Raw genomic sequence first — 26,683 nt, forward strand, 5'->3', positions numbered from 1 at the left:
ATCACCGCGGCCTTATATCCACTACTTGGATTCTATCATTAACATTTAACTATACGTATTCGATTTATTAAATACATTTCCATCTGTCCATCTATCCGTCAGTTCGCCGTATTTCCAAGCGAATACCCGAAGACTTTTTCCCAAACCAGAAGGACCTCAGCGAAGGCCTGAAATAGGCTCTGGAAGGGGAGGTGTTATCCGCCTCAGTGATGCTAAAAGCCTAAAAGCCGCAGCACCGAGCCTGCTTATATCGGCTTTGCTTAAAGCTTGTGAAATTACAGAAATCTGAAAATTATTGTCAATTATACAAGGGGATGGTCATTTCAAAACAGGATTTTAAAAAATCATAAAGGCTAGAGAAAACTTCCATTTTAAAAATAAAGTCCAACCCTTGCTTCCGTGTTTTATATTCTAAATGAAGTTGTGGCTAAGATTCATTGTCGGCGTGGTGACAGTTCCTCGCGGTTCCTTGCCGGAGGACTCTCAATGGCACACTGACTTCCTAGAAGATAATTTCTCGGGCCCCCTGAATGGGAGAAGGATACGAAGGAAACATAAATAGGAGGTTTTTTTTTTTTTTTTTGGAAAAAAAAAACAACCACCAGAAAGACCTGAGGCTCAGTTACAGGAAAACCTGAGAGGCCTACGAGTGCGACGTGGGTGGGGGAGGGGAGCGGCTAGTCCTCGGGTCGGCCCGGGGGCTGCGCACGCAGCCAGGTCCGAGTCCGCCGGTCCCGGGCCCTGAGGCTTAGGCCCTGGGGGGGCCGTCGGTCCGGGGCTCGGTGTCCAGGGCGAGAGCGGGGAGCCCAGGGCCGCCAGCCGAGGGCCTGTGGGAGGATGAGGAGGAGTCACGGCTCCGGCCCGCCCTCCTCGCGCAGCCTCCGGCTCGGCTGAGTGGCAGCAAGCCGCGGCCGCTCCTCCAGCCCCGCCGCTGGGGAGGGGTTTTCCGGGACGAGCCGGCCCCTTTCATCCAGGAAGTGAAAGCGACGTCGGGGTCAATGAAAATAAACGAGAGACCTCGGGGGGAAAGGAAGGCGGGCGAGGAGGAAGGAGCGCCGGGGCGCGGAAGGGAGCAGCCGGGCGGTTGAAGCGCGAGCGGGAGGCCGGCCGCTGTCCCGACTTTGCCGACGCCAACGGGGCTCGCCCGGGGATGTCTCAAGGCCCCCAAGCACGACGCGGCGGCCGCCGTCCCGGCCTCTGAGGGCCGCCACGTCCCGGCAGCAAGCGCGGGCTGAGGGCTGCTGTGTGTCGGCTGGGGGCGCCCGGGGAGGGGCCCGGGCGGGCCGGGAGGGGCTGCCCAGGCCCCGCGTTTCCCCCTTCACCGCGGCCGGCGCCGGGCCAGGAGGATGCGCCGCGCCGGGCTCTGAAGCATGGAGGGAGTTCTGTACAAGTGGACCAACTATCTCACGGGTATGAGGGCTCGGCTGACCGGGGTGGGGGTGGGGGCGGCGGGGAGAGGACTTGGACAGGCTCAGGCAGGGAGGCTGCGGAGAAGGCGGGTAAGGGGCTCCTCCTCCCTCCGCCAGGCCGGCGGGGACCCTCACAGCGAATCGGCTCTGTCTGGTTCCCGGGCTTAATCGCTCTCTCTGTCCCTTGTAAGTGCCCATCTGGCCTCTGCAGGGGACAGTTCGAGGCTGCGCACCATCCTGAGGGTGGGAAGTGCACCTGACCATTTCTTTGCCCGTGTAATAATACTTCTGTTTTCTCCTGTAGCTTCCGGAACCATTCCTAGTCACTCTACATGTGTTTCTGCAGTCTCTGCCTTTACTCACACTTAATTCAGCATTTTGTTGATAACTGAGTTGTTGGGGCATAGGACTGTAATGGGCCCTTTAAAATCAAGATTTCGTTTTAGGAATTCTTTTCACTGTTTCTTTTAATTTTCCTTAGCAACACGGTTTATTTTAAAAGTTCTCTTCGTTGAAGTTGTTCAAGCATAACAAGCAAGATTTTGGAAGCTGTTCCCAGATTATATTCTCTTAGGGGTTGATTGTCAATGAGTTATCCTTATGTTTTGGTATTCAGGTAAATGTGTGAGAAATTGTGGAGAAGGTGCAAGACACAGAAGGTGGAGCAGGCAAGTCAGTTTCACTCATGAAGTTGGTTGAAAGGAAGAACACCGAAGAACTAGGTGTTTCTGTAGAAATGAGAGACCAGCAGGGAAGGGCCCTTTTCCATGACACCAACAGTCTGGCTTATTAAAAGAGCCTTAAATCTGAGTTGTAGTCCCATCTCTGCCATCAGCTAACAGTAAGGACAAGTCACTTTTTCTCTCAAGATCTGTCTCATAGGGCAGGGGTGATCAACTAGTTTATCCTGAAGGTGTCTTCCAACTCCAGAATTCTGTGATCTCACCAAATTAAAGGGGAGTGGATTTAAAGTAAGATTAAATAGCAAACAGATTTCTTCGTTTAGTGTAATAGGCCAATCTTGATTTGCTGCCCACTTGTTCACTCTGCCAAAAGTATTGAACCCCTTAGTAATTGTATCAGACATTCAACTTGTGTCCATCTGACCATGTGCAAAATTTGCACATAAACACTTAAAGACATAAGCACTGAGCTACAGTTGTCTCTGTTTTTTTGATTAATTGGACTGTTAAAGACAGATTTATAGCAGCGAATGCTTTAACATTTATGATACATGGATGTTTTGTTTGCATTAAAACGTCAAACACTTTATTTCTGTAACTGGTATGTTTTAATAGGAAACATTTAAAAAACGAAGCGAATTTTTTTTATTAGGCATTTTCACATGGGCTGTTGTGAGAACAGTTATGCTGTTTAGTTTAACTTTGAGATGGTAGTTACTATGCTTTGAGATGCAGATGATCATCTCATTGCAAACATTCTAAGCGCACAGTGGCTTGGGAGGTCATGTGAGGATCTTATGCATAGCCCAGAGCAATGGGTGATTACTAAGATGAGTCAAAATTTATTCCTGGAGCTAAATGTGGTCTTATTGGCCCTCTTTCTCATCTCCTGTCGCTGAGCACCAGCTGGTTGAGCTTTTAACGTTGTGTACTTAAGGTTTTAATCTTTGCAGAGCATTTAAGTTAACTGCTAGTATGCAGTGTAGAAGCTTGATGAAATCTTTTGTTTGGAAGAATTCTATTTTTAAAATTTAAATTTGGCTCAGTGGCATGCTGATTATTACTTTTAGTTCATCTTAGGTCAGAAGGATGAATAGCTGTTCATACTAAGTGATCTTTAAAGAACCTTCCAGTTTGATGACAGTGTTCTTTAAGAATCCTTTGTAGAGAATAAGAATTTCAGTATCATTTGGTAGTTTGAGATAAAAAGAATGTGTGTTTTGAAAAGGTATTAGAAAAGGGAATAGCTATGAATTTTTTCACAGATATAGCCCTTATATATATGTGTGAATCAATTAGAGATTGTTTTATTAAATATTTTTTCAAAGAGGTATGTAGAGATCATTAACAGTCTTAGCTAGATTAATATACTTAACTATAGTCACTTTTCAAGTTGGTACAAATTCTAAATTAATCATTTTGCTCAATATTTATTTTAAAGAGATACAGAATCACAATAATGCAGGCTTACAAAATCACAATTTGTCCTCTAGGCACACTAGACTGGGGATAGAGGAGTGTATTTTCACCATAACCTTCTTATAATTTGTTTGCCAAGGTGAATTAATGTTTGGAAAGATACCATCCTCATCATTCCTGTGCATGCCCAATACATTATGGATATACTGGATATACTGCATATCTGTACTCTGATGGGTAACAGGCAATATCTCAGTTTTCTGTAATCATTCATTCATTCAATCACTTGAGAAGTACATTGTTTTTTAGCACCTGTTGTGTGCCTTTCCCAGGTTTTGGGAATTCAGTGATGAACGAGATAAAGTTCATGTACCAGAAGAACTTACCTTCTAATTTGCTAGACCTCATTAAGGAATATAGAGTTTCATAAAAAGAATTTTCCGAGTCTCTGAAACTTGGTTTTGGATATCCATCCCTCTGAACTGTACTATCACATTCCCTGCTGTTAACCTTTTTATGATGACTCAGCATTGTCATTTCAAAAGTGTTATAGGTAAAGCCTTTTGGGGAGGTAAATCCTGGGTCTATATCAGGGTGTAAGAATGATTCCCCTATCTGTCACTGTCTTGGTACTATTTGGCCCAGAAAAACGGAACTGATTACTATAGCAGACAGTGTCTAAAGTGACCAGTTAACAGTCACAGAAAGAACAAGGGCCGTCGCACTGCCTCCAGCATGGTCACCATGTTATTAATCAGTGAACTGTTGTAAATTAGTGGCATGCTTGATAAGATTTCAGGGAACACTGAGTCTGGCTTGCAAGAGTGGGAGTTGAGCTTCAAGGAAAGCCATCATCACCCCCAGCTTCGCATTAGAGCCAAGTCTGTGATGGTTGTGTGCTGTAGTCATTGAGTCAATGCTAATTAAATGAATGATTTCAATTTCTAGCATTTCTGCCTGAGCTGTGCAACAGCAGGGCAAGGAGAGAGGAGTGGTGGCTCCATGCTCTCACCACAGGGTATGCAACTTCTGTGTGAGAGACTGTAATTCATTCAGCACTCACTGTGTGCAAGGGAGTTGGCTTAGGCAGAGTATTTTACAGGAGAGAGGAAAGCCACATTGCAGAATTAGAGGGCGAGGTGGCACCTGAGAGGTCTTCTTGTTCAATTCACTCATTTTGGAGACTGGGAATTTTTGATATTTAATGGGATGAAAGATTCATCTCAGATTATTCAACCTGGGACAAAGAATGATAGCAAAACTGGGGCTAGAATCCATGTCTTCTGTTGCTTTTTCCATTATGTTATAACCTGACTCTGTTTCCCTTAGAAAAAAGGGGCAATTGTGTTTGGGCTATTTTCTGTGTGTAGGGCTATTTTTGAAGATGGGTCTGATGGGTTGTTAATGAGAAGGTTGTAAGCCAGAATAAAGGTATTATTCCGCATATTTATTCTGATCTAGAGGTTTCTCCAGAAATCTCTTCCAGCAAAATGGAGATTGATGCAAGAGTATTTTGGGCAGATCTTGGCAATTAAAAATTTCATTGTCAGAATGTTATTTTAGAGCCAAGAAATGACATGGATGGTAAATTTTGTAATCATAGTTTTCTGTGTGATTAAAGTACTTTTTTATTGCTGTTTTGTTATTTATGATCTTTGTAGGTTGGCAGCCTCGTTGGTTTGTTTTAGATAATGGAATCCTGTCCTACTATGATTCACAAGATGATGTTTGCAAAGGGAGCAAAGGAAGTATAAAGATGGCAGTTTGTGAAATTAAAGGTAAGTGAATATATGGAATTCGATGAATTTGTAGTTAGGTAAGTAAAGGGTTCTTCAGCATACTGCAAAAAGAGGAGAAAAGCATTTCTAACCAGGAAGGGATCTTCTAATGCCATTTATCTCCTTAGCATTCAGAAGTGGCACTTAGCATTGTTAGGCACAATTTTTGATATTTCTCCCTCTATAAATATACTTTTAATTGAAATTCGAAGTACTAGTGCTAGTCTTCCAGTGTGGACTTGAAAAAGCAATTTCTTGTGGATGCCACTTTAGTGTCCGTGCTGAGTCTACAAGTGTTTTCTTTCATTTTCATTGAAGCGTGTTGTAAAGATTGGAAGCTGAACTCTAAAGATGATGAGGCCAGCGCAGGTTTTTGATAAAGTATGAACTCAGAGTCATAAACTCTGGTTCTTTGCTGAATTGGAAATAAGCTCTTCTGGGTAATAGAGATGTTTTCCCTTTCTTTTTCTAATGATCTTGAGAGTTTCAAGGAATACTGGTCAGGAATATTGTAGGAAGCTCCTCTATCGGAATTTATCTGGTGTTTTCCCCATGATTAGACTGGGGTTATGGGTTTTAGGGAGGAAGATCACATCATATCAGGAGTACATGCTATCAACATTTTTCCCAATGTATAATTTCCATTTTAATATTTTTTTTGGAGAGGATGGTTTTTCTTCAGTCTATAAGGACTTAGCTCTTTACGTGGACTTAGGTGGAGGTCATGGGGCAGCTTCCGCAGGTCTAAACTGGGGTGGGAGTGTTTGGTCCACCTGGGACGAGCTTCACGGGAATGATTCCTGACTATCTTGCTGTGACTGGCACAACTCACGCAGTAATGTAGTTTTGATGTAAGTACAGGTGGGGAAGCACATAGGAATCGAAGACACTTACTTCTGAAATGTCCCCGATGGCTGTGGCCTCTACTGTGTTAATTAATGACCTTAATGGTGTCCTTGGGCACGCATTGGGCAGAGTTGGTGCAGTGAATAGGCTGCACATAGCCATGGCCCTTTTTTGGCATAACTGTTGTTCCTTCTTTTCTTGGTCATCTTGGAAGTGAGGACCCGAGAGAGCTGACATATCACTCTTGACATTAACCTTGACCACCTGTCTGCTGTAGTGTCTGTCAGATTTCTCTACTGTAAAGTTACCTTCCCCACTCCTTTTCCATACTGTGCTTTTTCAAAAGGGGAGAAAAAAGCAGTAAGTCATGCTGTAATTTTCATGAAGGAAGGTTTCATGGACCATTGATTCATTTGTGTGTGTGGTTGGGATATGTAGGGTGCAAGTAGGTAGGAGAAATCAGACAAAATGATAATGAAAAGTATTGAATTCTTCAAAGAGAATTGAAGGAAAAAATAAAGCACTAGAGAAGGGCGTGTTAAACCCTACAGGGGGTCATGGCTACTTAAGATATAGAAAGACTTCAGCATTGTTACTTGCATATTCCCTGAACTATATGGGGTGTAATTTTGTTTTATTTTTATAAATCACACAAGAAAAGCACATTCAAAGCATGAATTTTTATTTTTAAAAAAAATTATGAGAACTTCCCTGGCCATCCAGTGGTTAAGACTCTGTGATCCCACTGCAGGGGGCACACAGGGTTTGGTACCTCTTTGGGGTAAGATCCCACGTGCCACGCACTGCGGCCAAAAAGAAAAAAAGATATTAAAAAAATGATGGTTTTATCTCATCTTATTCTTCATATTTGATTCCAAATGAGATTCTGACTCGTCAGAAATCAAACTACATTCAAAGTTCAAAGATTTGACAACCTTGAGGATATTTAAAAGGCTGTTAGTGGCAGAATTCTTAAGGCAACTCTAGCACTTTTTCAAGCCATGGCGGCATTTTTGTTGTCCTTGTTATTTGTTTAAAGAATAAGATACAGAAATGGGCACAGATCTTCAATATTCAGCCTTAAGAATGCTTACAAAGTGAATACACTTGTGTAATCACCACCCAGATCAAGAATTAGAATATTATCAGCATTCTAGATGCTGGGATAATAATCATGTTACTTCAGCCACTAATCTCTCTAAAAGGTTACCATTAATCTGACTTTTATCACCATATTTAAATATTGCCTGCTTTTGAACATTATATAAATGGAATAAGTCAATGTTTTCTTTTGCGTCTGGCTTAACTCAACATTATATTTGTGAAATTCATCTATGTCGTTCTTTGTAACAGTTCACCATTCTTACTGATGTGTAATATTTTTATTGTGTGATTGTCCCACAGTTTGGCTCTCCATTCTAGTATTGATGGGTGTTTGTTTGTTTTTTCCATTTTGTTTCCATTTTGGGACTATAATAAGTAAAGCTGCCATAAACATTCTCATATGTTTATTTTGTTGAACATATATATGCATTTCTGTTCATTATAATCTAGAACGAGTGGAATTGCTAAGGGAGACATTGAATATTCATACATTCAGCTTTAACAGATATTAAAGAAAATACTATTCTTGACTTTTGTTAAAACAGTAAGACACAAAGAAGCAGACTTACAGATGTAGAGAACAAGATAGCGGTTACCAGTGGGGAGAGGGGAGGGAGGAGGATCAAGATAGGGGTAAAAGATTAAGAGGCACAAGCTACCACGTATAAAATAAATAAGCTACAAGGATGTATTGTACAGCACAGGGAGTGTAGGCAATATTTTATAATAACTATAGAGTATAGTCTATAAAAATTTTTAATCACTATGTTGTACAGCTGAAACTAGTATAATGTTGTAAATCAACTATACCTCAATTAAAAAAATTATTAAAAAAACCCAGTAAGGCAAACTTTACTCAGGCCTGTTGGAATAGGTATAGGAGCTACTGCAATGGAGTTTTGCAGTAGGGGAGAGAAATTGGGCTCAACTCTGAATACAACAAGGAAAAGTGGGAGTTTATAGCCAAGGAACAGAGTGGCAGGGGGCGGGATAGGGGAATCAGTGGATGGAAAATTACAAGGAGGAAACTTCAGAGATAAAGGGGGATTCTGATTAAACCGACCTAACAGGATTCTTATTGGAGACAGGTCAGGGTGATCAGATATTACCTGGGGGTGGTGGGAAGTGGAATTTGGTCAGATAAGGAGGGTGATCAGATATTGAGGGTGGGGGATTCTGGCTAAACTAACTTAGCAGGATGTTTGCTAAAAGTGGACTCTACTAGGACAGAGCCGGAAGCCCCAGATGGGGCCTAATCAAGCAGAGGGCTCAGAAGAGCCCGACAAGTTTGATCAAGGAGAGACTTTTTGTCTCAGATAATGCCAAAGTAATTGTACCAATTTGTTTTCCAACTAGTATGAGAGTTTCAGTGGCTTTTCATGCTCGCCAAAGCTTAGTATTAGCAATTTGAAGATTTTGAATTCTTCTGCTATACCTAGTGCTAGCTCATGGTGGTTTTTGTTTTTTTTAAGACACTAACGGATTGAATCACTGTTAAATTTATTTATTTATTTATTTTTGGCTGCGTTGGATCTTCATTGCTGTGCACGGGCTTTCTCTAGTTGCGGCAAGTGTGGGCTACTCTTTGTTGTGGCGTGCGGGCTTCTCATTGTGGTGGCTTCTCTTGTTGCGGAGCACAGGCTCTAGGTACGCGGGCTTCAGTAGTTGTGGCATGTGGGCTCAGTAGTTGTGACTGGCGGGCTCTAGAGCGCAGGCTCAGTAGTTGTGGGGGCTCTAGAGCGCAGGCTCAGTAGTTGTGGTGCACAGGCTTCGTTGCTCCTCGGCATGTGGGATCTTCCTGGATCAGGGCTCGAACCCGTGTCCCCTGCATTGGCAGGCAGATTCTTAACCACTGCGCCACCAGGGAGGTCCCTCTCATGGTGGCTTTAACTTGCATTTTTTTCAATAACTAATGATGTTGGGTATTTTTTCAGATATTAATTAGGCATTTGAACATCCTCTTCTTTTGAAGTCCCTTTTCAAGTCTTTGGCCCAATTTCTAAACTGGGCTGTCTTTCACATTGATTTGTAGGAGTTCTTCGTATAGTCTGAATGAGTTTTCATATTGCAGATAATTCTCCTGATCTGTGGTTTGTGTTTTCATTCTGTTAATGGTATCTTTTGATGAACAGAAGTTTTTAATTTCAGTAATACCCAATTTGTCAAAATTTTTTTTAATTAGAACTTTTTATGTCCTATTGAAGAAATCTTCTTGAAGGTTTATTGTTTTACCTTTTATATTTAGGTCTATATTAGGTTGGTGGTTGACATAAAATTCGTTTTTATATATGGTGTCAGGTAGGAGTCAAGATTCCAGTTGACTGAGCACCATTTATTGAAAAGAGCAACCTTTCACCCATTGCACTGTAAGGTCATCACAAAGCAAGTGACCATGTATGTGTGGGTTTTTTGGGGACTGTCTTTTGTTCGTGGGCCTGTTTTTCTATCCTTGTGTCAATATCACACTATCTTGATTTCTTTAACTTTATACTTCTTAGTGTCTGATAGCCTAACTCTTCTCACTTTGTTCTTTTTCAGCATTGTCTTGGCTAATATTGGCCCTTTGCATTTCCTTATACGTTTTAGCATCTGCTTATAAATTTCTACAAATACCTGCTGGAATTTTGATTGGAGTTACATTGAATCTATACATCAATTTTGGGAGAAGTGTATTCTTGACAAGAGTCTTCTGATCCATTAGCATGATATATTCCTGTATTTAATTAGGTCTTTGATTTCTCTTAGTAATGTTTTGCAGTTTTGCATGTAGAGGTCTTAGTTTATTTTTTCCTAGGAGCTTGATGTTTTGGGAGCATTGTTCTTAAGTTTGTTGCCTTCTCAGGTAACTACTTTGGAGGGGACAACCCTTGACTGACACATAAATTCTGGTATTTTTTAAAATGAAACTAAATCTTATTGTAGTTTCATTTTGTAGCAACATCTTTGGAAATTAGAGCATTGTTTTCTTTAAAGGTATCTATTGGCGCTTTCACTAATATTAGCAAGTAGCAAAAAAGAGTTACTCCTGGAGCTTTGGGATTTCAGTAGTTATATCCTAGCCAAAAATTTTTTGCACCCATCATTGACTGTTGCATGATCATATATTTTACAATCTGTATCCAAGAATGGTCTATATAAGTAGAATAATAAGATAGCAAAGTTTTTGTGGCACTTATTTGCCATAGTACACTGAGCATTTGGTCAATGTTTTCAGTAAGTAATCATCTAAATTAGGGCTTCTGCCAGACACTCTGGGCCCCTCATAATTTGGCTCCACTCAGCTTGTTTATTCACGAATGTATCATTACTTTGTAATCCAACACAAGGCTCTATTTAGGCCTGTCTCCTGATATCCTCAGTACATATTGTGTTTAGTTCCTTATTGAGGCCTTTTCTTTTTTTTTTTTTTTTTTTTTGCGGTACGTGGGCCTCTCACTGTTGTGGCCTCTCCCGTTGCGGAGCACAGGCTCCGGACGCGCAGGCTCAGTGGCCATGGCTCACGGGCCCAGCCGCTCCGCGGCATGTGGGATCTTCCCGGACCGGGGCACGAACCCGCGTCCCCTGCATCGGCAGGCGGACTCTCAACCACTGTGCCACCAGGGAAGCCCCTATCTAGGGCTTTTCTTGTGCTGTTTTTTCTCTTAACCAAGTTCTGCTGTCGTCAGATCCTTCTTCTTGAAGACTTTTTAACTTCCTGCCTCTTCTTACCTTTCAGTATAATCACACATGAAGTCTCTGTACCAAAGAGTTCAACGTTTAGGTGTTTTATTTTTAGTGTATCGGTTTGTTTCCTGGATAAAATTGTTCCCTCTGTTAGAGCAAAGACACCTTTCTTCTCCTCTTCTGTCCTCCCCTCTACCAGCACTGCTCTGAGCAGAGTAAATATTTGTTGATTAATGACAATGTAACACAAATTAATCTTACAACCAAGATTTACGATTGGCTCAGCATACGATATGGTTAGCTCTCTTTTGTCAGAGATCCAGGATGAGGGTGTGTGTAGGAGAGGAAGAGGACGGTGGAGGGGAAGAGGAGATTTTTAAAACACTTATGCTTTCCAGGTGGTTATGAGATGCTCATTAGTTGCGGACTGTTGTTCTGATGGAAGCTTACCTTAGTTACCATTTATTGCACTTTATGCCAGGCACTATTCTAGGCTTGGGTGGGGGATGGGCGGTGTACGAAAACACAAGCTGCTTTCAAAGAAATTAGTAAAAAAAGAGTGTGATAAGTGTGACAGGTGTACTGGTGGCCCCAGGGGAGGGAGTTCTTAGATCTCACTTTTCAGTAGTTAATTTGTTGTCGTTTTCTGTTCACATGCTACCACCACTTTGACACCACTGCCAGTCTGGGTATATGTGAGAATGGTGGCTTGGAGGGTGCCCCTGGATAGCGCCTTAAGGAGGTGGCACTGCCTGCCTCTTGAATCAGAGTTTTTTGTTTTAGGTCTGAAACATCTAATACTGTATAAGTGATGATTTGATTCTCCACAAATTACTTGAGTCCGTGACTATATTTCCCCTTTGTTTATCATCGTAGTCCATTCAGCAGACAACACAAGAATGGAATTAATCATTCCAGGAGAGCAGCATTTCTACATGAAGGCAGTGAATGCAGCTGAAAGACAAAGGTGGCTGGTTGCTCTGGGGAGCTCCAAAGCCTGTTTGTCTGATACTAGGACGAAAAAAGAAAAAGGTAACTATAAATTTTTCCTTTGTGGTGAGAATATTTTCTTAAACATAAATGTAAATTGTCATGTTCACTTACAGTAATTTATCCCAAAGAAATAATCAGAAATGTAGAAGATCTATGTACATAGCTGTTCATTATAGTGAAAAAATTTATAAACATTGCCAAGGTTTAAATTTAGGGGAATGGTTCAGTAAACTATATAGTGCTTTCATAGGCTGATATATTATGTTGCCAGTAAAATGTTTACAAGGAATTATAATGATATGAGAAGATGCCCAAAGTTAAGTGATAATTGAAAAAAGCGGGATTCAAAATTACATAGCCACTCCTTGGCCAGCTCAGGAAAGATATGTAAGAATTGGTCAAGTTGTTACCTTTGGAAAGGGAATTTGTGGGAGAGACTCACTTTTCACTTTATACCCTTTGACCATACCTTTTGACTTTACCAGCTACAGATATTGCCTGTTCAAAAGCAAAGCAAGGGACTTCCCTGTTGGTCCAGTGGTTAGGACTCGGCGCTTTCACTGCCGCGGCCCTGGGTTCAGTCCCTGGTTGGGGAACTAAGATCCCGCAAGCTATGCATCCGTGGCCAAAAAGAAAAAAAAAAAGCCAAGCAAATAATTTATGGTATTAGTTCAATTATATGTGGATATAATGTGAAAATAATAACAGTATTTATATCTTGGTAGTGAGATTGCAGTTTTTTTCCTATATATTTTTGATTTTCAAAAATTTTCACTGAACATGTATTACTTTTGTAATTAAAAAACAATAGAAGTTACTTAAATTAGTGAAAACAACTAAATTATGGGTCATTGAAAAATGAAGGCTAAGGATTGAATTTATAACAGTTTTCAAATATGTGAAAGAACATCACAGATAGAATATGGTTAAGGGTAGGATAAGAAGGAATGAGGACTTCCTTGGTGGTCCAGTGGTTAAGACTTCGCCTTCCAATGCTGGGGGTGCGGGTTCCATCCCTGGTTGGGGAGCTAAGAGCCCATGTGCCTTCGCGACTAGAAAACAAAAAAACAGAAGCAATATTGTAACAAATTCAATAAAGACTTCAAAAATGGTCCTCATCAAAAAAAAAAAAAAAAGAGGGAATGTATAGTCACAATAGCCAAAAGGTAGAAACAACCCAAATGTTTATAGACAGATGAATGGATAAACATAGTATGGTATCTACATAAAATGGTATTCAGCCTTATAAAGGAAGGAAATTCTGACAGATGCTACACTGATGAATCTTGAATATATGCTAAGTGAAATAAGCCAGTCACAAAAGGACAAATATTGTATGATTCCACTTATGTGGGGTACCTAGCGTTGTCAAATTAGAGACAGAAAGTCGAATGGTGATTTCTAGGGGTTAAGGGAGGGGGAAAAGGGGAGTTAGTGTTTAATGTGTGTAGAGTTTCAGTTGGGGAAGATGAAAAAGTTCTAGAGATGGATGGTTGTACAGTAATGTGAATGTACTTAATGCCATCGAACTGTATACTTAAAAATGGTTAAAATAGTACATTTTGTTATATATATATATTGCTACAATTAAAAAGAAGGAATGGCCTTAAACTTGGGTAAAAATTAATTTAGGTTAAATGGGCAGATAGAGCTGCTTTGGTCTACTCTGGCTAGAGGGGCTTCATGACTAGTACCACAAAGCAGTGCCTCTGGCTCCAGGAATATGGAGAAGCACCAGGATCTACTGTGTATACTTTTTTTCCTTCCTCTGCTGCTTGCACATCTAGTTTAGAAGGTATTGGTAAGTGAGTGGCTGAGATTATGGTTGGATGTTTAGTCTGTCTGGATATATTAAAGAAAGGAACATAGGCTCTTAATTAAAAAAAATTCTTAAACCAATATTATGTGAAAATGAAGCTGTGAAAGGAACGGAAGAAAATAAATGAATGTTTATATAGAGCAGTTGTAACTACATAAAAGTGAAAAACTTCTGTTTACCAAAATACAATAAAGAAAACTGAAAGAAAGCTGACAGGTCTTGAAAAGTATTTGCAGTATTTTGGAGGGATGAAAGATTGCTGTCTTTAATGCGTAAGAACTTTTATAAATTATAAATTTATCAATTTATATATTACTAAGAGAAAAACCAAACATCAGAACTGGAAAAATGTGTAAAGGACAAGAAAAGCCAATTCACAAAAAAAGAAATACAAGTGCTTATCAAATTAAAGATGAGTAATGGAATGGAAATATCCTGTATAAGACATTCATTGTCATCAGCCTGTCTCTGGAAGTTAATCTACCTAAACTTCATGTCAGACATATGACTGCCAGTTTTTTCCAGCTATCTAAAGAGAAGATGTTTCCTCAGGGAAAACCTTACATTCTGTTTCCAAGGTCTCACACCTCTTAAGCTACAGGTATTCATATCTATTGCCTTACTTTTTTTTTTTTTTTTTGCGGTACACGGGCCTCTCACTGTTGTGGCCTCTCCCGTTGTGGAGCACAGGCTCCGGATGCACAGGCTCAGCGGCCATGGCTCACGGGCCCAGCCGCTCTGCGGCGCGTGGGATCTTCCCGGACTGGGGCACGAACCCATGTCCCCTGCATCGGCAGGCAGATTCTCAACAACTGTGCCACCAGGGAAGCCCTGCCTTACTTTTTAATGATTCCATTTTGTTGTTTTGCCTCTGAAGTATGAAAATAGTCTAATTGAATGTTTGCAAATGTTCCTTTCAGAAATAAGTGAAACCAGTGAATCTCTGAAAACCAAAATGTCTGAGCTTCGCCTCTACTGTGACCTCCTAATGAAGCAAGTTCATACGATCCAAGAATTTGTTCACCATGATGAGAATCATTCATCTCCCAGCATGGAGGTATATCCAAGATGATCCGTTCATGTCTGGTTATGCTTTGCAGCACATGGTGGGTGAGCTTCTTACATAAGATGACAGAGAAGCATTTTCAAAATGAGTTATTCTCAGCTATTCAGACCTCTTCGTACTGTAGACTATCTGGAAGTTTGTAGGATCTTTTAGACTATGTCTGTATAACCAGAGTAAAGCAGCAAGCAGCACATTACTCCAAGGAATCAAGGCCTGTCTTTGCAGCCAATTGATTATTTGGTGGTTGGGGTGGGAAAGAAGCATTACCGGCTTTGTTCTCCAGACTAACTGCATGAGTTCATTGGACAGCTGCTGTGCTCTTTCTTTTGTAATTAGGTCCTAGCTTAACTACTGAGGGTTTATAATTTAGCTTTATAAACTAATTTAAAAAAAGAATCATTCTCAGAGCAGTGATGTAGGAATAAAAATTCAGATTTGCAGGACCTGGCTATGAAATAGGCTCATTCTTTCTGGTGAAGTAGGACCAGTGAGCCTTACTGCTCTCTGGGTGAAAGGCCAGCCTGGTTCCCAGTCCCCTTTTGCCTAACTTGGGAGAAGTGGGACAAGAAATCTTCCTACTTTCCTGTGGCCTTCTCCTACTAGGTAGGAATGTTAGGTGAGGTAGGATGCCTTTAGATGCAAGTACATTAAACCCTAAGGCACTTGCTGTTTCACCACGGGCTCTCTGCAGGCAGGTGCCCTTATATCTGCTCCATTGGCTCAGGGACAGTGTCGGGGGCCCAATCTTGTTCTATCCTTCCACTCTGCCATTTTTGGTGTGTTGGCTTTTTCTCCTCATGCCCTAGCCTTCAAGGTGACTACAAGTTCGCACAGAAGCAGGAGGCAGTGGGGTAGCCAGGATGGAGAGAGACCATCTCAGTTTGCTGTCCTTTGCTTTTATCAGGGAATGAAAATCCCAGAAACCCCAGCAGACTTCTCATTATCTTTTTAGTCTGGGTCCACGAAAACTAGGAAAAATGAGTATTTGACAAAGGGTCATGGAATAGACATGACTGTCTTAGACCAGTCTATATTCATCCCCCAGGAGCAAGGCACTCTGCTGTCCCAAAAAGAACTTGGAGTTTTTATTCTACCAAGGAAGAAATGGGAGAATGTGCATCAGGTAGACATGAATTCTACCTGGCACTCAGTAACCCTCATGGTGTTCCACTGCTGTGACTACCTTTGGAATTCTGATAGTTAGAAACTTACAGTCTAGGTTAGGTTTATTTAAGATAAATTTTTGTACACAGTTTTTCAATATGATACTTTGTTTAAATGTAAGAGTTATTTTTTTCTTGGAGTCTAATTTCATACATTGTTTACCTGAGAGACAGATAATTCTTATTCATGCATTGCTTTCAACTTTCTAAGGTAATGCATTTTAAACAGATTGGAGCATAACCTAGTAAGGTATCCATTGAAGGTAATGTTTCATTACTTGATGGTAAGGTGGTACGTGAATCCACATAGTTGTGTGTGAGTCTGTTCAACTCTTTGCATGTAATTTTTCAGAACATGAATGAAGCCTCTTCTCTGCTTAGTGCCACGTGTAATACATTCATCACAACGCTTGAGGAATGTGTGAAGATAGCGAATGCCAAGTTTAAACCCGAGATGTTTCAGCTGTGCCATCCGGATCCCTTAGTTTCTCCTGTGTCACCTTCTCCTGTTCAAATGGTTGGAATTTCTGGTTTTTCTTCCAGTGATACTGCATGTGGTTTTGTTTTTTGTGTTTATTTTTAAGGCTGGAAACTGGCAGTAGGAGGGAAATAGTCAACAGGTTGAATTTTTTTTTTACTGTACTCAGATTCTGTATGGGAGCCTCTCAGCTGATGGGCTCAACATGAGCCAAGGTCCTGATCCCCTCCCCTTGGAAGGGCTATGCCATTTACCCCAGTGTGTCAGGAAAATATTATAGTGCTCTGTGGGTGCTGTGACATGAAAAGGTTGGGTAACACTCTTCTGTTTGGTAAAAACACCACTATGGGGTGAAGATTTACTCACAAGGGGATAAAATTAAATAAATCTTTAGAGGAGCTGTAAGAGATTCGAAACAACATGTTACAGGGGAAACAGTATTTTATAGTCAGCATTTGGATTTGAATCTTCCAAGTAGGCAAGTTACTTAATCTCTCTGGACTTCATTTTTTTCATCTGTAAAATACGGTGTTTTTTACATCAGAGGTAGATGTAACCTGTTTAATGTTAGGTCCTTAACATTAGGTTCTTATCTTCTGATTACTCTGAACAGGGAGTACTCTTTTTTGCCAAGGGTGATGGATTCATTGTCCTTTACAAGGTAATAAACTTGCCCTAGCATGCTGTGGGGAACTTGGAGGTGAGATGAGGTTTGATGAAAACTTACATTTTTTTCATCAAGCTATTTTCGTGAGCCCTTTTGTGGAATGAAGAATGCCGCCTGGCTCTTATTTTAGCAGTTACCTGCAGACCTATTTATTGGCAGAAATAATAGGGTACAACTTATTCCGAGGTTCTCTTACCCACCACAGCAAATTTGGTCATATGAGAATTAGTAAAGATTATTACCTAAATTTATTTAGATCATTGTTTTCCTAAAGTGTTCAAAAAAATTTTTTTTTTATTTGGTTGCTGTGCAACTGAGACTTAGTTGCAGCTCACTGGCTCCTTAGTTGCAGCACATGGGCTCCTTAGTTGAGGCAGGCAGGCTCCTTAGTTGTGGCATGCACGTGGGATCTAGTTCCCTGACCAGGGATTGAACCTGGGCCCCCTGCATTGCGAGCTCAGAGTCTTAACCACCGCGCCACTAGGGAAGTCTCTAGATCATTGTTTTCTAAATAATTTATGATGGACCAACAGCGTCCTCTGAGATAGGTGTACCATGAAAATGAGTTTTATGGCCAGATTAGTTTGGGAAGTTCTAGGTTAACTTAAACAAATTGGGTTTCGCTGATGTAGGACTTCTTAGAACCTCTTTTATGCTAAAGTGTATTATGAATCTCTGAGGAGAGGTGGTGTGTAGTGTTTCTGAAATTTATTTGATGATTGAACCCTTTTGTTTATTTTTTAACTCGGAGGACTGTGTTGTTTAGTAGATCACAGTTTGACAATGTTGCTTTTTAGAACAATTTTAGGTTTATTGTGGACTGCTAAATAACATGTATAGTTGAACAAAAAATCCTGATCTTTTGAGATGGATGTATAGTGCTATGTTCTTGAGCTTGATATACAAGGGGTACACTGTATTTTTTTTAAGATGGACTTTATAGAATCAAATATAATGAAAACACCTCAAACCTGCCTAACTTCTGCATTGAACTTCTGAGGAGAATGCCTTCTGTTATAAATGTTGTATAGTCCAGAGAGGTCATATGTGTATTTTATGTATAAGAAGCTATAACAACTGTCTCTTTTAAACTAAAACTTTTTATCAGTAGAAACATTACAAGAAATCAATAAGTTAATCTAGGAAATACTGGTTAGAGGCTACTTATTTTTCCTCACTGTGCCGTTTTACTTCATACATAAGGCAAAAATTGTGGCTTATGGTAAATAGTTCTGGAGACACGTAGCATAGAAAGTAAGGTCAGACAGTCTTCAAGAGGAAATCTTTTTCTTTCTTTTTCTTTAACGACATGAGTAAATAAAAAAGCTGAAAAATTTGAGAATTCTAAAATTAACTTGATCTTTATACCTACTTTATATGGTTATCTCATCGTGTCCCTCTTTAAATTAACTTGCATTCAGTTATATTTCAAATCATCATAGAAGTTTAAACAATTGTCATTTTGATCCACAGATAATTGTAGTGGGGGTGTTGCCATGTGAGTAATCCTAAAGGAGATGATTTCTGTTAAAGGAGATGTTAATGTCCAGTTGTATCTTTATTTTAATCATATTAGATATCCTTGGACTACAAATTGGATGGGTCATAATTGTTCTCATTTCAACTGGGATTTCTCAGAGCAACTGTAGAAGGCATTTACGTAACATAACTGTTAGACTTGGACTCACTTGTAAGACTCTTGAGCCCCTGTATATAAAGCAACCATCCTTAGCCTTTGATATAAACGTTGCTTTTTTGCTACTTTGCTAAGCATTGAAATAATCTACTTGGCTGCCTCTGTTTTTTTGATGGAGTAGTTAGATCTAAATTATGTTTCGTATTTGTCATATTAATACTCTGCTGACTCAGATTTTATTTATTTATTTATATTTTAAGTGTATGTTTTTAGAAACCTATTTGAGGCTTAGGGTTCCTCTTCTGAGTTCTTAAAAGACTTGAATTATTAATGCTGTTTTCCATGAAAACCACACTTTAGAACATCTGTGTAATAGCTACTTGAATAATGAATGGTAAGGAGAAGCTCTGCCCTTTAAAAAAAAGAGACATTTATTAGATTATTTTCTTTTCTGGCTTGCTAGATACTCCTTTACATCACAAATAGTGTGATTTTTTGGGGACTTGTTAAGTATACTGTTTTTTATATCTTTATCAAACACATGTATTATATATATATTATAAAATTTAGTTTTTAATATTGAGAAAATAATCCACATGTTTTTGTATGTGTTGAGAAAGATTTCAGTTAATAATTATTGGGGAGAGAGCTTGATATTGTGCTAATAATGTTACTTGGCTCTGTAAAAAATAATTTTTTTGGCCAGCCATCTTTTTCTTTGAGTAAATTTATGTTAATTATGATAATAATAATATATTAGAGCTGTCTTATTCTACTTGACATATGAATTATGCTTATTTTCTTTTTAAATTTCTAGATGAAGCGTTCTGTCAGCCACCCTGGTTCTTGCAGTTCAGAGAGGTAAAATAACCTTTTCTCTTGACCAAGTTCTCTCAAAATTATACCTACTTAGGGAAATTCTTTGGGTCTTTAACATAAAGTGGAATGTAAACTCTGTATGGGCAAAGTCTGGTTCTGATTTGCTCAGCATTATTTTTCTTAGTGCTTAGTATAGGGCCTGGCCCCAGTAGGTAGTAGGTAAAGAAAAAAATGAGTGAATAAATTAGTCAGCAAGGTAAGCACCTTGCCAGCTATCATCCTTTTTTTAGATGTAAATTATATCCAACGATGGTTAATAGAAATCCATTTTTGATGTATTAAGGCTCCAAGCTTAGGCTTATTTTACTACAGTTTTTTATAGCATCATATATTCATGCTGAGCTGTTGTTATAATAGGAGCTAAGGTGTTACTGAAAAGAGAGAAAAACTAATTGATATTTTAAAGTATGTATTCATATCAACACATTTAAAAAATTTACGTTCTAGATTTTGCCAATATCCCAGGCTATTTATCTTGGTAGGTAACATTCCTTTAAGTTGCTATGATTGTCTTATTCTGGTTGTCTTTGGAAAATGATGAAATTATAGTGACATTAGCATTTATTTCTCTACATTAATATAGGGGTAGGGGGAACAAAAGGTTATTGTAGGATTATATGAAATCACACGTGTGAAACTTTAGAAAATTGTAAAGCACTATAGAATTTAACTAATCTTTCATTCTGTAAACATCTATTGAGTGCCTTCCAAAAAAAAAAGTGCTAACTGAACCCCCTTATTATTTTGTCACTTTATTTTTCCCTCTGATGGTTATGTAATTGATTGAACTATTATGTGCTGAGAAGAGTCCAGTGATGTGTGTATATAATCCTATCGGGGAATGAAGAGTTTCATCAACTGAATTTTTCAGAAAAATAAAAGCTTGATTCCTTTAACAAACTTTTATCTTTATGACAGAAATTTTTGACCTGTATTTTATCCTTTCTACCTTATTGAATAAGATATAATAAGAATTTTTAAACTTTTTTTTTTTGATGAATCAGAGTTGTCATTAAGAACAGTAATGTTGGGCTGTCATCCAGTGGTAGTTGAGGTGCTGTCGAGTGGTGGTGATTTGCTTCTGTGTTGAATTTTTTAGGTTGATTTTTCTAGTTTTCCAAGCTGATTTTTTAAAGCTAGTTTTCCTAGCCTCCATTTGCTGCTGTCTTTATCCGCTCTTGCTGCTCTCAGTGAGTTGGCTCCTAGCATGCTCCCACGCTGCTTGCCCGTCCCCTTTGCTCTGCTGTTTCAGATTGGCTATGGATGACGCTAGATGCATGCACTTGTGAAATCCATAACTTTTAGTTTTTAAACACTTGTTAACCATCTGATATGTTTACTCTCTAGCTGGACTTCCTCTATAAAAGAAATCACTTCTTCATTGTACCTCTTTTCCTTTTAATTTGGCTCAGAGGCTGTATTCCCCAGCTTACCAACTAGATTCTAAATGATTTGACTTGTTTGTGGCCTGACCTCTGAAGGAGTAGAATGTTGCTAAAATAGAACTTTGGGTATTAAAATAGTTCTTCTTTCATTTAAAGAGAAGTCATTGAAAACTGCAGTTGAGGGTGTTTTCATTTGTTGAAGTCCTTACAATTTAATGCTTTTTATTTAACTTGCAGGAGTAGCCACTCTATAAAAGAAACAGTGTCTACACTTCACCGACTCTCCCAGCGGCGCCGAAGAACCTACTCAGATACAGACTCTTGTAATGATGTTCCTCTCGAAGACCCAGATAGTAAGTTAGAAGGGCTGTGTCTCTCCCTTTGGCCTGTTCAGCAAAATTGGTGTGGGGCTCTCTAATTGTTGAAATGAAGGATACTGACAGTGAACACTGTACTTTGCCCGTGGATTAATTCCTTCATTCAGAGCTGAGCAACTAGCACACAATCAACAGAAGCTCATATATCCTCTTACAGTCACCTTTGTTATTAAGAAGTACAAAGTATCTCTTTGTAAATACCATATCTTAGATTTATATATGTAATATCAAAATCTTTTACTCCCACTGCATTTTAGTAATCTCTTAGTAATTTATATTCCCATTGTGTTTGCGTTTAAAAAACATGTTAGAAGAAAGCATAAATTGTAGGTAGGATTCTAGGGGAAAATAAAGGCAAGTTCTAAGTTCAAAGAAAAAAAATCAGCATTGTTACTTAAAGAATTTGAAATGGCCAAGGACAATAATTTTTTCTGGTGGTGGTGATGAATTATAATAACATTTATTCCTGTACCTTTTTCTTCCTTATTTTTAAAGAGTCAGCATACTGTGATTGAATACATTAGGAAAGGTTTTGTGATTTATGTTAAAATTTAATTATTTTTCTCTTCAGAGAAAAACCTTTGAAAGTCTGTCAGAATATCTACTTCGACAGTAGTGACCATGATTTTCAGTGAATGCAAATACGGTATTATTATTACAACTCCATTAATAGACTTTTGCTTTTCAGAGTCTTTACTATTGCCCATGAAACATGTGGGATAGAAATTATATACAGTTCTCAATTAAGCAACAGATTGTGTTCCAAGAGTTTATTTGTAAGTCAGCTGTTTGGAACAAGATTTTATTTCCCTTATGGAAATGACATGGTGAATGGTGGTTAAATTCTTTAGATGGCCTAGAAGAGCCCAGCTGATTTATAGTGTGGCTGAAATGGGACTAAACAATGGTGTTGGATTTCTAGTATTTGAATAAATTGAAAACATTGCATAAGATAGAGTTGCTTTACTTAACCAGAAGGTTAAACAGGTTTAATTAGAGGAGAAATGTAAAGTTCATGAAAATGGTTGAGATTCTAAAGGGGCCTGCTGATCATTTTCAGATTTTTAGAAGTTGATGGCATTTTTTAAAAATGAATTTATTTATTTATTTATATTTGGCTGTGTTGGGTCTTTGTTGCTGTGCGTGGGCTTTCTTCAGTTGCGGCGAGCGGGGGCTACTCTTCGTTGCAGTGCATGGATGTCTCATTGCGGTGGCTTCTCTTGTTGTGGAGCACAGGCTCTAGGAGCCTGGGCTTCAGTAGTTGTGGCACGTGGGCTCACTAGTTGTGGCTCACGGGCTCTAGAGCACAGGCTCAGTAGGTGTGGTACACAGGCTTAGTTGCTCCGCGGCATGTGGGGTCTTCCCGGACCAGGGCTCAAACCCGTGTCCCCTGCATTGGCAGGAGGATTCTTAACCACTGCGCCACCAGGGAAGCCTGCATTTTTTTTTTAATGCCCATTTTTCTTACAGAACTAATCTATTTATTGATATAGAACACTATGCTCATTATCATTTTGAATATAAGTTGGGGCAATGAGTAAAGAAATGAAAGAAGGAAAAGGATTGAGTGTCAGAAGGGGTTGGGAGAAAGAAACTTTCCTGGGCCAATTTACTAGATCTTGGAAGTGATAAGAAAAAGAGGAAGATGGTTAAAGAGCTTAAGTATGGGAAAAAATGTCACCTGGAGCAGCTAACATACATTCCGATTTACCTTGCTCTTTCTGCCTTTTATATATGACCCTTTTCATCCAGAGCTTATGAAAGAGTTCTATTCCGCCTTGTACTTTTCTTTAGATGCCATTTCTTTTTTTTTTAATTTTGTGGCTGCGTTGGGTCTTCGTTGCTGCACACAGGCTTTCTCTAGTTGCGGTGAGTGGGGGCTACTCTTCGTTGCGGTGCAGGGGCTTCTCATTGCGGTGGTTTCTCTTGTTGTGGAGCATGGGCTCTAGGCGTGCGGGCTCAGTAGTTGCAGCACACGGGCTCAGTAGTTGCGGCACCAAGCCCTAGAGCGTGTGGGCTTCAGTAGTTGTGGCGCACAGGCCCAGTAGTTGTGGCTTGCGGGCTTAGTTGCTCTGCGGCATGTGGGATCTTCCTGGACCAGGGCTCAAACCCGTGTCCCCTGCATTGGCAGGTGGATCCTTAACCACTGCGCCACCAGGGAAGTCCTGCCATTTCTTTTTTTTAAGGGTGTCATTTTCATTTGTGATAGCTAAATTAATTTTTTTAAAGCCAGCCATTTTCCTTAGCTCTCTTCTCTTTTAGGCACTCTGGTTCTGAATTTTTGAAAACTGTTTTTATAAGATCTAAGTGTAAATATTCCATTTAACACCCCCCAATATAGCTGTTAAGGAGGGTAACAAAATTAGTTACACACACCCACACTCATACATGCATTAATATTTATATACACATGCGTTAATATTTATATACATACATATATCTCACTTCTCTAGAACTTTTTAAAATTGGCAAGTGTAGGGTAGGTCAGAGTTTTATCCTTAGATTTCCTTCTGTTTATCGTAAAGTTTAGCGTCCCAGTTAGTTGACAAAGCAGAGACTGAACTAGTGCTCTTTCTTAGAAAGTTTGTTTTACAAATTAGCAATCTTAGTTGAAAGTCTTTATTGCAGCGTATTCTTTTCCTTGAGAGATTCAGCTGCTTCTACTTTTATTAACTAGATTTTTTTAAATTATAAAAGTAATAAATGTTCATGCTAAATTAAAAAAAAATGTACATGTGAAAGTGAATAGGACCATGCCAATGTGTTTGATGTGCTCACTTGGCAGCTGCAGTGATAGTTTTGTGAGCTGCATCCCAAATGGAGATGTGAGAACTTTCACTGCGACATACCTTGTCAGCTTTGCTCAGAAAGTCTTGTGATGCTTTGCTGTATACCTGAAACTAGCACAACATTGTAAATCAGCTATACTCCAATAAAATTAAAATATTAAAAAAAAAGAAAGTCTTGTGATGAAAAGAGCAAGACCTGAATTAGTTCCAGTTCTGTTACCAATTGTGTGATTCTTGGATTAGGCTTGTAATCTTTTTTGGGACTTGGTTTCTTTGCCTAGAAAATGAGGAGGATACCAACAGCATTAAAACGATCAGGTTGGAAAAGCAATAGTTAAGAAAGACTAAATTCAATTCATCAGATACTTATTGGCTGCTGGTGTGTGCCAACCTTGGTTCTAGCAATGAACAAAACAAGTATCTCTACTTCAGATAGTTTCATAATTTCTCAAGAACTCTGGAGTTTCTCCTTACAACTGCCAATACTAGAAAAGTTACATTTTTACTCGTAAACAAACGATCAAAAAGTTAGCAAGAAGCTAAAGGAATTTCATGTCCCTGAATAGGAAATATTCTTTCATGGAGGACTGGAGTTAATATTGATAGGATGTTTAACCTTTTAATCAATTTCTTAATAGGACCTGTTCACTGTTCCAGAAATACACTTAATGGAGATTTGGCATCAGCAACCATTCCTGAAGAAAGCAGACTTATGGCCAAAAAAAAATCTGAATCGGAAGATCCTCTTCCATCCTTCTCTTCCTGAGGAAACGGAAGTGTCCAACTTCCTCTAAGTATTGCTATGCAAAAGCTGCTGTAATTAAACTATGTTATAGGGAGTAATTTTCCCTTAGGATTTCTCTGCACTTTATAGAATATTGTAAAACAAACAAACAAAAAACAACCCACATACCTTTGAAGTGTATTTTATCTTTATATAGTTTATTTGCAAGAGTATTTTCCTAATAACTTCACAGTATGAATGTGCATCTTTTTTTTTTTTTTGAACAAATGATGGTGTAACATTTTGACATCTGTAAGGACAAATGTAGATATTTTTCTAAAATACTGTGAGGGACTGACATCTTAGTCAGTGTGTATTGTAGCTTATAAACATGAAATCTTATAAACCTAAGGTTTCAGTTTGACAGAAGTGTGATATATGTAACTTGTGCCATGGACCAAATGGTCACTTTACCCCAGCTGAAAGTGAGTTACGGTCGCAGCTTGATGGTGTTTGTATTATATTCCTTTAAGCAAAAAGGAAACATTTAATATTCAAAATATTTTTACCCCAAATACCATGACATTGAGGATTTTTTAAAAACCAGATTGTGCTGTCCTTTGTATATGAAGTTGACACTACTGATTTGTCGATACCAAATATTGGGTTAAAGTATTTAATTTTTACTTATTTATTTTTCTGTTGCATCAAAAAAAATGATTGCATCCTAACTTTTATGACCTACCAAATTTAAGATGTGTATACCTTGTTATTTACATTGTTCTAGAAAAGAGGTTAATATTGTAGTGACCTTGCTCACTTCAACCAGAGAAATAAATGACTTGCAATGGAAGAGGATTTTAGTGCTTTTTTCCGAAAATAGACGTAGGCTGCTGTTGTAAGGTATTAATGTTTGCAGCTCCTTAGAATATCTAGACATTTTTTATTTATGAATATTTATAAAAAAGGAATCTGTCAAGGTACTGCCCTACGTAACTTGAGAATGGCATTATTTAATTAAAGAACAAATAGCATTTTTTGGTAGTGCCTGTCCATACCTATTGTCAGTGTTTGCCTTGTAAACTGTTTTTTCAGTTCACTTTGGAGTGATGGTTTTGTCCAAGGTTTTGGATGAGGAGCACTTTAAAACAAACTGGTTTGGTGTTTTTAAGTTAATCATATGTTTAATAAATATGTGGTTTTTGCATTCAAACTCATCATATAATACATTGTATTTTTTACATTTATTGATAGTTTGTCTAATCTTTATCAGTGGTAATAATATTCTTTATTGCTTTGATTTTGTTTGTATCTTTGGACCTCATAGTAAATACACAAATGAGGCATATTTTTAGCTTTTTTTGCCTGTGAGGTTAGAATAGTGCATCCTATTCATTTTAAATTTCTCTTGTAAGTTTATGTGAGAATTTTTAAAAAAGAATTAATATTTGGTGTTTCCTTATTAAAATAAGTCTGTAGTTATAGGCTTTCTTTCTTAAGTTTAAAATGGACGTAATCTATATACATTAATATACATTTAGATAAACTCTATGCTACTTAAAGTATTTGTGATTTTAAATAGCACACAGGTCATTAGACTATATTAAGAGGAATCTTTCTGCTCATATGTTATACTTCATATGTCTAATTTGAGAAAAAAGAAGTTTGATAATGTAGTAAGTTTTCATGTTGAGCGAGTAATCAGATTTTTTGCTGCTTCTATTTTTTTTATTTTTTATTTTTTGTAGTAAGAATGAGTGGTGATAAGACTATGAAGGTCAAGGTGGTACTAATTGTGGGAGTTT

At 38.8% G+C, this 26,683-nt stretch overlaps 1 protein-coding gene and 1 pseudogene across 1 annotated transcript; one reads left to right on the plus strand and one right to left on the minus strand.

Annotated features, from left to right (window-relative positions):
- Positions 1 to 996: 996 nt before the first annotated feature.
- Positions 997 to 26,091, plus strand: PLEKHA3 (pleckstrin homology domain containing A3). The gene is made up of 8 exons (XM_060106302.1): positions 997 to 1,410; positions 5,173 to 5,289; positions 11,779 to 11,934; positions 14,635 to 14,771; positions 16,296 to 16,460; positions 19,542 to 19,585; positions 21,226 to 21,341; positions 24,793 to 26,091. Exons 1-8 carry the CDS (start codon positions 1,371 to 1,373, stop codon positions 24,918 to 24,920), a joined length of 903 nt encoding a protein of 300 aa, XP_059962285.1. The 5' UTR covers positions 997 to 1,370; the 3' UTR covers positions 24,921 to 26,091.
- On the minus strand, positions 5,991 to 6,341 carry LOC132495397 (small ribosomal subunit protein eS26-like; annotated as a pseudogene).
- Positions 26,092 to 26,683: the final 592 nt, after the last annotated feature.

The sequence above is a fragment of the Mesoplodon densirostris genome, chromosome 8 (assembly GCF_025265405.1).
Source record: "Mesoplodon densirostris isolate mMesDen1 chromosome 8, mMesDen1 primary haplotype, whole genome shotgun sequence".
In the NCBI taxonomy this organism is placed as follows: Eukaryota; Metazoa; Chordata; class Mammalia; order Artiodactyla; family Ziphiidae; genus Mesoplodon; species Mesoplodon densirostris.

Coding starts and splice junctions, on each gene's coding strand:
- PLEKHA3 (XM_060106302.1), top strand. CDS start 1,371: ATGGAGGGAGTTCTGTACAAGTGGACCAACTATCTCACGG. Junction 19,586..21,225: donor GGTTCTTGCAGTTCAGAGAG/GTAAAATAACCT, acceptor TTTAACTTGCAG/GAGTAGCCACTCTATAAAAG. Junction 21,342..24,792: donor TCCTCTCGAAGACCCAGATA/GTAAGTTAGAAG, acceptor ATTTCTTAATAG/GACCTGTTCACTGTTCCAGA.